This window comes from Pseudorca crassidens, chromosome 12, assembly GCF_039906515.1.
Source record: "Pseudorca crassidens isolate mPseCra1 chromosome 12, mPseCra1.hap1, whole genome shotgun sequence".
In the NCBI taxonomy this organism is placed as follows: domain Eukaryota; kingdom Metazoa; phylum Chordata; class Mammalia; order Artiodactyla; family Delphinidae; genus Pseudorca; species Pseudorca crassidens.
In genome coordinates, this window is record NC_090307.1 from 13228931 (window position 1) to 13244705 (window position 15775).

At 39.4% G+C, this 15775-nt stretch overlaps 1 protein-coding gene across 1 annotated transcript in view; it reads right to left on the reverse strand.

Annotated features, from left to right (window-relative positions):
• The window catches only part of PHLPP1 (PH domain and leucine rich repeat protein phosphatase 1), a 212594-nt gene that overhangs the window by 67214 nt on the left and 129605 nt on the right, over nt 1–15775 (reverse strand). The window contains exon 4 of the mRNA XM_067698892.1: nt 12921–13087. Coding sequence (XP_067554993.1) covers nt 12921–13087 — 167 coding nt within the window. The remainder of the gene's footprint in view (nt 1–12920; nt 13088–15775) is intronic.

Sequence of the window (15775 nt, forward strand, 5' to 3'; positions counted from 1 at the left end):
CATGTTGCTGGAAGGGCAAATTAAAGCATCCCCTAAAGAGAGAAATGTTTACTTTAATCCTCCCTTTTAAGATAGTTCAAACAAGAGGCACTTATGGGTTACTTACTTTGTGCCAGATCCTAGACACAGTTAACCCTATGGATACAAGAGGCAACAAGACAGAGCTCCTGCCCACAGCAAGGGAGGGGTGGGGGGGGCATGCAAGGGCAGGCTCCCATGACTCAAGTAATTCCATTATACAGAAAACCACTCCAAATCACAAGACGGTAAGCATGCGGAAAGAACAGTCACTAGATCTACAGGAACTGTGCACTAACTAAATTCATGAAAACAGTAAGTCCTCAGTGGCATAAATCTGTCATTTTCTGATTCTTTTATAAATTGGCAACATAACAATCAAAAAAACAAAGAAGAAATATGTTATGTTACAGTTAAACATCTCTTATGAAATAGTTTCTCACTTTATCTATGACTACATTTTTTCATTTTCTTACCAACAGATCTGCCCATAGTTAGCCAATTTAATTGAGATACTATTCAAGAGATGTTTAATATTAACCACCACACTAGTAGGACAAATCACAAAATATAAAAAGAACATTTCTGGGCTTCCCTGGTGGCGCAGTGGTTGGGGGTCCACCTGCCGGTGCAGGGGACACGGGTTTGTGCCCCGGTCTGGGAGGATCCCGCGGAGCGGCTGGGCCCGTGAGCCATGGCCACTGAGCCTGCGCGTCCGGAGCCTGTGCTCCGCAACGGGAGAGGCCACAGCGGTGAGAGGCCCGCGTACCGCAAAAAAAAAAAAAAAAAAAAAAGAACATTTCCGTAACAGGCAGAAAACGGATTGCTATTTCCACAGTATACTCAGATTAAATCCCAGTTGAGTCATACAAGGATATGTAAAAATGAAAATCAGGTAATGTCTCTATCAAGGATATTAGATTACCAAAGGAGAAGGCGAACATAAGCTAAAGCCAGAAAGAATAATCATGTCACGAAAACATGCTCAGACATGGAAAGCTTAAGCTCACATCACAAACAGACCAGGCATATCTGATAGTTAAATAGAAAAAATAAAAAATCCAATACCCAAAGTTTACTAGGTATAATAAAAGTCCGATCCTAGGACTGAACCATTCATTCACTAAACATTTTCTGAGTTCTTATTAGGCATAAAGGGTGTGAAGCATACACATGTGAATTAGGCATGGTTTTCACCCTCCAGGAACTTGAAACAGTTTGGGAGCAAAGCTGCTATAATAAAAAGCAGAAGATGAAACGTACTGGAAAAAAAAATACCATAAATGCTTGCAGAAGAGAAAACTCATTTTTACCTAAGGGACATGAACAAGAGTTCAATAGGCAGATGGGGAATTGAAAAGAGAGCATTCATAAAGAATAGGCTGGTGTGACTGTTTCTCAAACTTCAGTAAGCATTGTTAGAATGCAGATTCATGGGCCCCATCACCAGAGGTTCTGATTCAGCAGGTCTGGGATGAACACCAGGTACCTCTGTTTCTAGTAAATACCCCAGGTGATTCTGATGTAGGCATTTCATAAATCACATTTTGAGAAACACTAATTTGGGGGGCAAAGACTCCACGGTGTTCTTGGAAAACGTTAAGCAAACTATATTGTTAAGCAGAAAGCACTCCTGGGGTCGTAAAGGATGCTTAGAGTATTCACAGAGCACCTTGAATTCCAGATGAAGACACTGCTATTTACCTATGAATTTTTTTTTTAGCTTTTTTTTTTTTTTAATTTATTTATTTTTTGTCTGTGTTGGGTCTTCACTTCTGTGCAAGGGCTTTCTCTAGTTGCGGCAAGCGGGGGCCACTCTTCATCGCGGTGCATGGGCCTCTCACTGTTGCAGCCTCTCTTGTTGCGGAGCACAGGCTCCAGACGTGCAGGCTCAGTAGTTGTGGCTCACGGGCCTAGTTGCTCCGTGGCATGTGGGATCTTCCCAGACCAGGGCTCGAACCCGTGTCCCCTGCATCGGCAGGCAGATTCTCAACCACTGTGCCACCAGGGAAGCCCTACCTATGAAAATTTTTGAACAGGGGAGTCTAGAACACATGGATTTGTGTATTACATAAATCAAGTAACAGCTCCCTTTCCCTTCTTGTGCTTCCCCTACACACACACACACACACACACACACACACACACACACACACACACATGATCTCTCTATGTAGGGTGAAAGTGAGGTTTCTGACAGAAATCTTTAAATTGGAGGAAAGTACAACTATTTGGAAAGTCAGACTTTCCCTAAGGTTTCTTGTTAATTATGAGTCCCAAAGACATCACCGGGGAGGGATGGGTGTGCCCTACTTTCGAGAGGCCTCTGTCAAATACCTTGCCAGCTCTAGCATCACCATCCTAACCCAGCCATGGGAAATGACAACAGGAATCTGACTCTTCCATCCAAAGCTCTATTACTGCAGAGCGCATGGTGAGTGACATCAAAATTGCAGGCACTCTTAGGACAAACAGAAACCCTCATGGGTCTTTAATTTTCAAAAGTTACACGTGCGTGTTGTTAGAAGGAAGTCCAGTGTTAGCTGTACTGTTAGCTGTGTCTGTCTGACATGAGGCAGAGGGGAGAGGGAGAAAGAGGAACATTACTGGTTTCCATCAGCATTCTCACACTAGCAACCAGAACATTATTTCAGAAGTTATCAGTAATGATGTTAATCATGTTCCCAAGTCACAAGTTACTATGCTATTTATCCATCAACAACCGCAAAATAATTATCTGTTGGCCAGCTCACTGCATGCTTATCCTTTTCCCCTGAGAGCTAGGCAAAGTGAAAAGTTGGTTACCACTCAGAATAGCAAATTTCTGCAAATACTATGTTTAACATTAAACTCTTACAGTTAAAACTGAGAGAGTACAGCGAGGAGCTCAACTAAAACAAACAGAAGAACAGAATTGGCCAGAATACAATAGCCTCACTGGATTCAAGCCAAGGCTTCTGAAGATCTCTCCCCACTCTTTATTTAAGTGGGGAAAAAAAAGTTAAAGAACATCTTAAAGGATCCCAAGAAGGCAACAGGGCAAACTGAATTCAATATAGTCTGGCTGATAAATAAATCTTTTGTTTCTTCTGAGCTCTCTCTTCTAAATGCGCTGTATGAGGGCAGAAGAAAATAGGCTATTATTGCCAGAAATGAGGCCGAGAGCCGTCACCAAGGAGAGCACCAAAGGCTACACAATCTCAGCTTCCCAAGCACCAAGCAAACGCCTTCCTTTGATCACACGCTCAGGGAAAGAAAATGGGAATTGTGTGAGATGGAAAGCTTCCCAAGAGGATCAAAACTCCATCTGAAAGGCAAAGCTGCATAAAGAAAGGAACTTCAGTGTTGGGAAAAGTTAACTGGAAAAAGGGCATTCCGTACAGTCTCTGAAATTCCTTAGACATTCGGCAAGCCTCACCAAACCCAGTAGTGAAAATTCCTTCCCAAGCCCTGAGCAGCGACTGTGCTCAGTGTTTTGTCTTTAATGCATCGGCTATGCCCTTCCTTCAGCAGTGCGTGGCTCTTGTTTGCTTGCAATATTTTTTATATGACAGAGCATCTTTAAAGAAGCTGAAACTGTTCTAAGAACTGCAGTCTATGTCTGGCAAATAAGCTGAAGAAATATTTTAGCATGCCACCCCTGATCCCACTATGTTAATGAATCATCACTGTTTCCATTAAAAGTGAGTCACTGATAAAATCACTGATAAAAACAAAAATTAAAATCTCTCTTTCTATAAAAACCTGGAAATGCGAACTTTTGGTAAGGATAAGTAATTAAAACGAATGACTCTGTAGCTCTGGACTGCCAAGATCCCCAAAAGAACAGAGTAGGAAATAAGGTCATTTGTTTTCCATTTCATGGAGACTAAAAATGTAGAAAATTAAGCTTTCTAAGAAGAAAGGTACTTGATAAATGCCAGGCATAATTATGAGTTTCTCAATGCTCATTTCTTCAATAACTTTCATTCTTTTACACCCACATACTTGCACACCCAACTCAACTTCATTCCTTCACTCCCATTTGAAAAATTCTCATCCCTCCCATCTCTCTTAGTCTTTTCAGCTGAAAGAAATTTCACATCTAATCAGATAACATTCCAAGTACCGGGGTGGACAAAGCTACCAGAAACATATACATACGAATTATTACTATCAAACTTGGCTTTTGAGTTTGCTCTTGACATTGCTCTTTGTAAACACTGCACTGGATATCACCGTAAAAGAACTCTGAGCTATCATCCCTTACAAACTTTAGATCTGTCAATACAATATTACGACACGTGAAATTTTAATAAATGATAGATTTAGCTCTTTTAAATGTAAAAGTACATTTGAAACGTTTGAACACCAATATAATTTAGTACAAATAGGTTCACGCTGCTTTGATACCATATTAAAAACAACAAAATTAAGACATGGGAAGGAAAATTATATACCTTGAATTTAAGCCAACAAAAAGTTGTCCTCTTCATTGACTTTACAAAGAAACTTACTATATTTTATTAAAACAATTCTCCATTGCAAATAATAACAATTTAGTACTAATACCATCTGGGTCATCTAAATGGAATACGATTATAATATAAGTGAAATACTACGTATTAATAAAATAGAGGTAAATAATGATCGTAATTATTAGTAACATACAAAATCCGGAAAGAAACCATTAAAACTACCAAAAATTACTCTGATTTTGCCTTGACTCTATTTTTGAAAACTAACTGAAGAGTTCCAATGCCAATAAAGGAAAAACAAACACTGGTAGTTCCAAGAACAATGTTTTCCCTCTGAAACTGCTGGCCTGTGTGTGTACATCAGCATGCCATCTTTCCAGAATTAGAATGTTGTTGCAAATACCATTTTAAATGTTCTATGGAAATTGCTCATTTGTTTAAGGTGAGAATTTGCAATAGAAAGAAAAATATTAGGGGGATATGTGGTTAAGAGAAAAAGTTTTAGAACTCCTATGCATTATAAATGCTTTGTATGTAAAGTTTCTCTCTGGATATTCACCCTGACGCTGTAACCTAAAAATTCATCCCTTGAGACTTTGGTAAAAACATAAAAATAAATTACCCTTTGGTACCTCTCTAACATATTCCCTGTGAAACATACACTAGAGATCAACACAAATTCCTTAAACATACAACTAAAACTAATAAATTAAATAAATGGCATATCTCAAAAATACCATACTAACTGTATGACCCTAAATAAGCTACATTAGTGCTTTTTGAAGTATAAATGAGTTTTAAATATACATAATTTCAATTCCTAGCATCGAACATCTGTGTGTGTGTACACATATACTTACAAACTTACTACTTTGAAAACTTGGCAATAAAATCTTTCATGAATAATAGGGATGGGAGACAAAAATCTCACATTAGTATGTGGAGAAAAAGAAATTGGTTTAAAGCCTAGTTTTTCCCGAAGGGCAAATACAACCTCACCTTCACCAGCTGCTCAGCCTCCACATCCGAGTCCCCTCAACCTACCTCCCCCACGCACAGCTCGGGACATCAGCTCAGTGCTTTGTGACCGCCTAGAGGGGCGGGATAGGGGGGGCGGGAGGGAGACCCAAGAGGGAGGGGACGTGGGGATATGTGTATGCGTATAGCTGATTAACTCTGTTATACAGCAGAAACTCACACAACGTGGTAAAGCAATTATACTCCAATAAAGAGGTTAAAAAGAAAAAAGCAACAGAAACTTAACAAACCTTCCTGGCAGTGCAAAACTGAAAAGTCTCCCACCTTAAACAAATCAAAGTCATGGCTTTATACTACACACTATACAGTGCAAGCTGATAATATGTAACTTGATATGCTTTGTTTTGCTTTGTAAAAACAATGTAAGTGAATGATGCGGGACACAAGTACATACTATATGACTCGTTTATATTATGAACAAAACCAGGCAAAACTCTTTATGGTGTTAGAAGTGCGCACAGTGATTATCTTTAGGGTACTAAGAGGAGGGGTGCAGGGAGGGCTTCTGTGCCCTCCCTGAAAATAGTAATTTTCTATTTCTCAGTATGAGCACTGGTCACATGTGTTATTTTGTGGAAACCCATCGAACTGTACACTCATTATACTTCTACAAAAAGACTTCCAAAAGATTATATAAGGAATATAAGGAATTACACGAGACCCCAGATCCTCTCCCCAATTCCAGCAGGAGACAGTTTATTCCCTGGAAGAAACTGAATCCCAGAGTCCTGGCTCCAAGGCATCAGGAATAGTAGAAAACACTGTTCTGAAAACGGGATCAAATAAAAATCCACACGCTAAACCCTGAGATTGCAGCTCTCTACCCTACTCCACTCCCTGAATCTTGGCATGTAATGCCCAGGCAGAAGACCAAAGGATTCCTCTCAAGTAAAACTGACATGTCCTAGGGAGAAGATCCACAGATACTGTCTTTGGAAGCTCCCCAAGGAAACCACAAGGCTCACCCCTGATAGCACTGCAATGGAGGAGAAGCGCTGTCCACAGACCACAGCACCTAATTCGCTTCTCAGTGGCTCACCATTAAATAGGAACAGAGAGCAAAGGATCTCCAAACAGTGAGGTCAAGTTCCTAACATAAAAGTCAGACACCCACACAAACAGGAAAAAAAAAGAAATCAAGACAGTGCAAGAAGGAAATTAATTAATTACTTTAATGTCCTCAGAAAGAGAAGGAATGCACCCATGGCAGCGGTGGGGAACAGAATGCTGTTAAAAAGCACACAAATTAAACCAACGAACAAGAAAGAGCTCTTAAAAAATATCAGCAGAAATTCAGAAGGTTAAGATAAAGTAGAGAAAACCTGTCAAGAAGTAGGGCATTAAGAGAAAGAGGAAAATTACAGCATTAGAGGACAAATGAGGAGGTCCTGCCTAACTGACAGGAATTCAGAGGAAGAAAAGAGAAAACCAAGGTGCGGATGAGGTTATCAAAAAACACAATGAGAAAGTTTTCCAGAACTGAAGGACGTCATTTTTTTCAGATCAAGTGTTCATCATAGCTGCTGAAATGAATAAAGACTGCTAAAAAAGAAAATCCTAAAACCTCTTTGGGGGTTATTAAAAAAAAAAAAAAGAAAGGAGGTCTACAAAGACAGGAACCAAGAGTATAACACTTTTTAATAGCAACTGTAGAAGCTAGAAAACAATAGTGCACTGGCTTCAAAATTCTGAGGAAACATGTTTTCCTATCCAGAGACCAGACAAATTATCAATCAAGTGTGTGAGACATATATTTTTAGATATACAAAGTGCCTAGTAAAATTGTCTCCCATGTCCCCTTTCTCAGGAAGATCCTAGAAGATATTCCATTAAAAAGAGGGAGTAAACCAAGAAAGAATCGCTAGACACAGGAAGACATATAGAAAACAAAGGAGAGACGAAAAGGGAATTACCAGGAAAATGACAAAAGGTAACCCCGGGACAACAGCTCGGTAGCAGGCCTATGGAGCAGGTGCCTACGCTGGCTCCAGGAGGGAAGAAGTCTCCAAGACAAAGGTGTTGAGAAGAGGGTTAGAGTTCTGCCACCTTAACAACACTAGAGAAAAAAATACACCAGTGAAAAAGAGAGGCTACTATCCAGCCAGCACAGGAAAGGAAATGTAATTGTTGCATTTAAGTGGCTTAGGAGAATCACAGTTCCATGCTCAAAATAATGTGAGCCCTCAACATCTACTTAACCAGAAACGGATATCTGTACATTGAGAGGATGGGGGAAGTGGCGGTCTGGGCATGTGGCATGGGGCTGAGGGGCTGTGAGACAATCTAAGAGTTAAATCCTCATCTTCTATTGTAATATGCCAACCCATAATGCCCAATAACAAAAAATTCAAAAATAGCAGTACATACATACTATTTCAGAAGATGGAAGAAAACAGCAAGAAGAGTCCTGAGAATCAAAAGTAGTTGCCTAGGGAACAGGACTTGGGTATAAGGATGGGCTGGAGTTCCTATTTCCTATGTCTTATTGCCTATTAAGATTTTTTAAAACTCTATATAGGATATTACTTTGATGGGACAAATGTTTAAACTTTTAAAAATACAAAACAAAACAAAACCAAAAAATGCACAAAATAGTAGGCAAGAAAACTAAACAGGATGAATTGCTGTGGGAAAATGACAGTTAAGACAACCATTTCTCCAAAGCTCCTGCAATAGCCCCTGTGAGAGCTGAGAAGTGCTTCCCCTCACAGCTGGGTGGAGAGGGTATGTGCTAAGAGACAGAGGAGAAGCAGCAGAGGAAGCAGACAAGAAAGGTGGACGTGTTGAAAAGCTATTTACAGATTTAGAATCAACAGATATGAGGAACCAATCAGGAGATTCTGAAAGCACCAACAGGCAAGGCAATGCCCCAAATATCCCTCCATCTGGGTATTTATTTATTTAGTCCATATATGCTGACCCTTTGGGACTATCATATTCCCCTATGTTATGAGAAGCATTTTGATTTCCTTTTTGTTTAGGCTTTAATTTTTGGATTATTATGAAATACACAAATAGAAAAATACAGAAAATAATAATGATCATCCAAGTATCCACTATTCAGCTTTTTCAAATATTAACATTTTGTCTGTCTCTAATTTTTTGTAAAGAAATAAACATTTTGGATATAGTTAGAGTTGAAATCCTCTTCAAACCATTCCCTAATCGCATTCCCAAATGCCTCCCAGAAGGTAACCGTTAACCTGATTTTGGCATTTAACATCTCCCTCTACCTCATCTCTAAAATGAGAGCACTGGTTTGGATAAATTCTAATGCCCCTTTCTGTTCTAAGACAGCAAGATTTAATAGCATGATATAAAGTTCTTGATGTTCTGTAATGAAGTGCAGAAGCCTACAATGCTGTGAAATACACAAGAATACTTCAAAATAATTTCAAGCCTCAAAAACAGATTAAATCATGGTATAATCCTTTAGCAAAAAATCATTGTAACTTTATTACAGTACTGTCAGTAAAAATAGTATTATGAGTGCATAGGGCATATAAAAACCTAAGTTCAAGAAGTTCCTGTGGTTCCCTTTCACTGTAACCATCAGCTCCAGGGAACAATAAGGAAGTGCTGGAGCACAATATCATTCTGGAGTTCTTACTGCCTATGGAGCTAATTCAGTGCAGCATCAAACTGTCCCCATTGTCACAGTATTCTTCTCTGCCAGGCAATCATGGCAAAAATATTCTTTTTAAAAATGCATAATGCTGAACAAGACAAGGATGTCCACTCTCGCCACTATTATTCAACATAGTTTTAGAAGTCCTAGCCATGGCAATCAGAGAAGAAAAAGAAATAAAAGGAATACAAATTGGAAAGAAGAAGGAAAACTGTCACTGTTGGCAGATGACATGATACTATACATAGAGAATCCGAAAGATGCCACCAGAAAACTACTAGAGCTAATCAATGAATCTGGTAAAGTTGCAGGATACAAAATTAATGCACAGAAATCTCTTGCATTCCTATATACTAATGATGAAAAATCTGAAAGAGAACTTAAGGAAACTCTCCCATTTACCATTGCAACAAAAAGAATAAAATACCTAGGAATAAACCTACCTAGGGAGACAAAAGACCTGTATGCAGAAAACTATAAGACACTGATGAAAGAAATTAAAGATGATACCAACAGACGGAGAGATATACCATGTTCTTGTATTGGAAGAATCAATATTGTGAAAATGACTATACTACCCAAAGCAATCTACAGATTCCATGCAATCCCTATCAAATTACCAATGGCGTTTTCCACAGAACTAGAACAAAAAATCTTAAAATTTGTATGGGGACACAAAAGACCCCGAATAGCTAAAGCAGTCTTGAGGGGAAAAAAACAGAGCTGGAGGAATCAGACTCCCTGAGTTCAGACTATAATACGAAGCTACAGTAATCAAGACAGTATGGTACTGGCACAAAAACAGAAATATAGATCAGTGGAACAGGATAGAAAGCCCAGAGATAAACCCATGCACCTATGGTTAACTAATCTATGACAAAGGAGGCAAGGATATACAATGGAGAAAAGATAGTCTCTTCAATAAGTGGTGCTGGGAAAACTGGACAGATACATGTAAAAGAATGAAATTAGAACACTTCCTAACACCATGCACAAAAATAAACTCTAAATGGATTAGAGAACTAAATGTAAGACTGGACACTATAAAACTCTTACAGGAAAACACAGGAAGAACACTCTTTGACATAAATCACAGCAAGATCTTTTTTGATCCACCTCCTAGAGTAATGGAAATAAAAACAAAAATAAACAAATAGGATCTAATGAAACTTAAAAGCTTTTGCAAAGCAAAGGAAACTACAAACAAGACGAAAAGAAAACCCTCAGAATTGGAGAAAATATATGCAAACGAATCAATGGACAAAGGATTAATCTCCAAAATATATAAACAGCTCATGTAGCTCAATATCACAAAAACAAACAACCTAATCCAAAAATGGGCAGAAGACCTAAATAGACATTTCTCCAAAGAAGACATACAGATGGCCAAGAAGCACATGAAAAGCTGCTCAACATCACCAATTATTGGAGAAATGCAAATAAAAAGTACAATGAGGTATCACCTCACACCAGTCAGAATGGGCATCATCAGAAAATCTACAAACAACAAATGCTGGAGAGGGTGTGGAGAAAAGGGAACCCTCCTGCACTGTTGGTGGGAATGTAAATTGATACAGCCACTATGGAGAACAGTATGGAGGTTCCTTAAAAAACTAAACATAGAACTACCATACAACCCAGCAATCCCACTACTAGGCATATACCCTGAGAAAACCATAATTCAAAAAGACACGTGCACCCCAATGTTCATTGCAGCACTATTTACAATAGCCAGGTCATGGAAGCAACCTAAATGCCCATCGACAGATGAATGGATAAAGAAGATGTGGTACATATATACAATGGAGTATTACTCAGCCATAAAAAGGAACGAAACTGGGTCATTTGTAGAGACGTGGATGGATCTAGAGACTGTCCTAAAGAGTGAAGTAAGTCAGAAAGAGAAAAACAAGTATCGTATATTAACGCATATATGTGGAACCTAGAAAAATGGTACAGATGAACCGGTTTGCAGGGCAGAAATAGAGACACAGATGTATAGAACAAACGTACGGACACCATGGCGGGAAAGCCGCGGTGGGGTGGGGGTGGGATGAACTGGGAGATCGGGAATGACATGTATACACTGATGCGTATAAAATGGATGACTAATAAGAACCTGCTGTATAAAAATATAAATAAAATAAAATTCAAAAAAATTGCATAATGCCAATTTTACTTAAAAATGTCCTTGATGATGCAAGGAAGTTATTTGTATTACATCTCAACCGCTGAATACATATCTTTTTTATTTTCTGGGTGATAAAATGGGAAGTATACATAAAGCACTTCTGCTGTATAAAGTATGATGGTTATCCCAAGGAAAACCCTTGTACGATTATTTGAGTTGTGAGCCAAACTAGTCACAATGTTCATGGAATATCACTTTTACCTGAAAGAACGACTGACAAACTCAGTATTCAGACTTGGGTATTTGGCAGACGTTTTCTCTACAATGAAGTAAGAAGGTCACTTCAGGAAAAACAACTGACAGTATTTGTTGCCAAGGGTAGCCTTCAAGCCTTCAACTGAAATTTAAAATTTTGGAAAACTTGTTTCCACACTGAGCCTGACAACTTCCCAATACTTAAAGATTTTTCTGATGGGATCAGTGGTGATATTAACAACTGTTATTTCTTGAAACTGCATAATGAAATACATTAACATCTGGAATCTCACTGTTATCCAACAAACCAGTATTTTCCAAATGACCAATACTTGATGCAATAAAAGGATGTATGGGGCAAAGATCCATTCAAAGTATGAGAAAGATCAATGGATCCTAATGTAAAAGAATTTTAAAAGTCCACTGATAGGAGTTTACATTCCACACTGCAACCAACATTTAAGAAATTACCACTTGTCAAGTTTTGGTATAATATCAAAGAAGAATATTCACAATCATCTGAAAAGAAAATTAAAATATTCTTCCTTTATTCTACATGTCTGCACAAACTTTATATAAATACTTATTGGATTATTCTTTCTGGATGTTAAAAAAACATAAACACATAATCATAATGGTTAATTTCCATAGTTTAATCTCTGATGATTATCAATCATTTAAGAACAAATGAGCTATCCATTATTTATTTAAAAGTTATATCCTTCTGTAGTTACAGTCTCACATATTTGCAACAAATACATATCAGAGGTTTCATTTACCACAGAATCAAGATTGATCATTGCTCCAAAAAAGAAAACGAAATGAATATGGTAAATTCTTAAATCTGTTTCAGATAAATGCAAATAAAGTCCCTTCCCTGTAACTAGAGGAGCAGACCCTTTGCATTTCACATGCGACTCTTGAAACCTATACAGTAATCACCCAGATGATGTGGTATTAATGAATTTAAACTTTCGTTCTTAAATTTCTAAGGAAATATCTTTTCATGGAAAAAACTGACCTTTTGTAAATTTTGAAAGAAGTAATTAATCTGACCAAACCCCTATAGTTCAGAGGTAACACAGCAAATATCAACTTTTCACAGACCCATCTGTAAACAGGTTAAGAAATACAAGTGATTTAAAGAGAAGCGTTCTTCTTATACAAATCTATCCAGGTAATGACTATCATAAATCATTCATTTCAAAGGCAGAGACCTTGAAAAATATTTCAGAATGAGAACTGAAAATGTCTCCACTACTAAAGTCCTATTACCCTGCCTCTGAAAGAGAAAGGTTATTAACTGTAGCTTTTTAGTCAGAATATTCAAGAAACAACCAGAAGCTGACACCCCCTCCCCTTCCTAATTATCTACCCACTTCTGCATGCTCACCTTTGCAGTTCATTGAGCCCCCTTGCAGTTGGTAGACTGGGACTCTGCCTTAGGAAGTTTTGTTTTAAATTGAGATGAGTGAGGTCTTGGCTGTAGAAGAGGTTGGCAGGCAGATGCTCCAGGCTACAACATGAGAGGTCCACTGAGCTAATACGCTGTGATGCAACCTAGAAAGGGATGAAAACACAACTCAATTTTCATACCATCCTTTATCCTATAACTGTTTTCCACGGACAGAAACAAGATAACCCCATTTGGGAACACAGACCCGCTATGCAATTAGCACCATTATTCAAATATAAACCAAGAGTATTTACTTAGACAGAACTGAGCAAAGTATTACAAAGGCAGGAAACAGTGTCCCTCCGGGGAAGGTACTTACAGTAACCTAGTATAGGAGACAGGTTACAAAGAGCACAGATTATCCTATCAAGTTTAGTGATATCAGTAATCTCCTCCAACTGTAGGGGTTATGTTCCTGAAAACATTCATGGTAAGAGAATTCAGAGCTAAATAATACAAGACTTTAGAGTAAATACAAGGTTGGGAGATAGACACTGAGATCTACACAGAACCTACGAAAGCCCTTGTATATACTGATTTAAAACAGCACAAAGAAACGCAGGATCAGTGGCCTTGTACATATCTTTAATAATAGTGGTAGCAAATAATCAGATTCCACTGCTTGCCTGCTGTGAACTTCTCGCGTTGCCTCTCCCACAGTTTCCATTTTGCTTCACATAGGTATTCTAAGTGGAATTTGTTTTATGTCTAAATGTTTATCCACATATTCAAAGTTTTCCCGGTTAAATGGCTCCTATGACAGCCAGAGTCCCAGGGCTACAGGGCATGCTGGAAGCAGAAAAAGCATTGGGCAGCGTGTGTTCTCTCTCCCACGTTCCAGGGACTGTGGCGCCAGTTTATGCCGCGGCACATGGCTTTAGGCCCACGTACACACACCTTGGCTCCTTCTTCCCTCACAGAGGCTGTGGGGTTATTGTTCCAAGATCTGGGGTGATTCCTCCTCGTGCTCTTTATCTTTATCGAAGCTTTATGGCAAAAACTCCATTCCTTATTTGTGATCTGTTCGATGTCCTTTTCTATTACCAAACCCCAGCTGACCAGCTTTTTTTTTTTTTTAAACAGCTTTTTTGGAGTATAATTGCTTTACAGTGGTGTGTTAGTTTCTTCTGTATAACAAAGTGAATCAGCTATACATATACACGTATCCCCGTATCTCCTCCCTCTTGCGTCTCCCTCCCTCCCTATCCCACCCCTCTAGGTGGTCACAAAGCTGATCTCCCTGTGCCATGCAGCTGCTTCCCACTAGCTATCTATTTTACATATCAAACCCCAGCTTTACTCTTTCATGATTATAAAAAGCAGCAGAACATGGTCCTTAGGAGTGTGGCTCTGGTGTCAGTGTGTGGATTCGCATCCCGGCTCTACCACGCAGGAGCTGAGAGAACTTGAGTGCATCAGTGAGCTCTCCAAGCTCCCATTTTCTCACCTGTATAACAGGCATAAAGATGACACCTCCATCTACATGCCTGGTCAGAAAAAGCACTCAATAATTTGTGACTGCTATGACCATTTATGATTGCTACGACTACTTCCAAATACATCTTATACCCATTGGAATCCACATTCTCCTGATGCTAAAGAAGATATTCAGAAGTAACTTTGCATAAAACACATTCTGCTGATGGCATGTCTGAGGTTAGAAAGAAATTGCTGTGCACACATGAAAGCTGAGAGGACAGTGGGATGAAAAAGGCCTGGCAGGGCTCAACTCTAAAGATTTTACAAAGGAAGCCTGAGTTTGCATTTTAGCAATTTCATCTTTCCTTGAATTTTCACTATTAAATAAGAAAAAGAAAATCCAAAACAGGCCAAGTCACCCACACAAACCAAATGATGTGAAAAAAAGCCAGAATTTAATGGGCAGAAAGGTAGGTGCAAACATGTCACAGCAACACAAGATTCCCTGGCAGGAACCCATTCACGGGAAGTGAGGTTGTAAGTTATACTCGGTGGAATCATTCAGGCAAAAATATGTGGTGAGGAGGGAATGGTGTGTCAGACCTTCCATTTCCTGAGGTACAGGAGTGAAACAAGACAGACACAGTCCGCCCTAAAGGAGCGCACCTCAAGGAGAGGTGAATTAACATACTACTTGACAATATACTAAGTGCAAGGGCACAGAGCACAATCTAAGGAGTCAGGGAAGGCTTCCCAGAGGACCTGATGTCCAAGCTCAGGGCTGAAACTCAAGTGGCAATCTGTGTTTCTGTTGGCCCCAAATTCTTTTCCACTTCTTTCTATAACAATCCTTCAAATGCATGTGATTCTGACGAGAGTGGCAGCGTAGGCTGACCCTATGGCTACAGCAGCAGGCATGTACTCCCAACTCGAGCAATCAAAGCCCCCCAGTGCTGAACCCACAAATTGATCCAACGGGTACTGGCATGTGACCCAGGCTAGGCTAATCAAAGGCCTTCTCTGGGATATACATTCTAAAGCCAGGAGAGAGAGAGAACCTGCCACTTAGAGCTGCAGTTAAAATGACTGAACTAGGGCTTCCCTGGTGGCGCAGTGGTTGAGAGTCTGCCTGCCGATGCAGGGGACACGGGTTCGTGCCCCGGTCCGGGAAGATCCCACATGCCGCGGAGAGGCTGGGCCCGTGAGCCATGGCCGCTGAGCCTGCACATCCGGAGCCTGTGCTCCGCAACGGGAGAGACCACAACAGTGAGAGGCCTGCGTACCGCAAAAAAAATGACTGAACTAGATTTGTATGTGTCAACCTGGATTGATTAAAAAAAAAAAAGCCAGCTGCAGAATATTACATACACTAT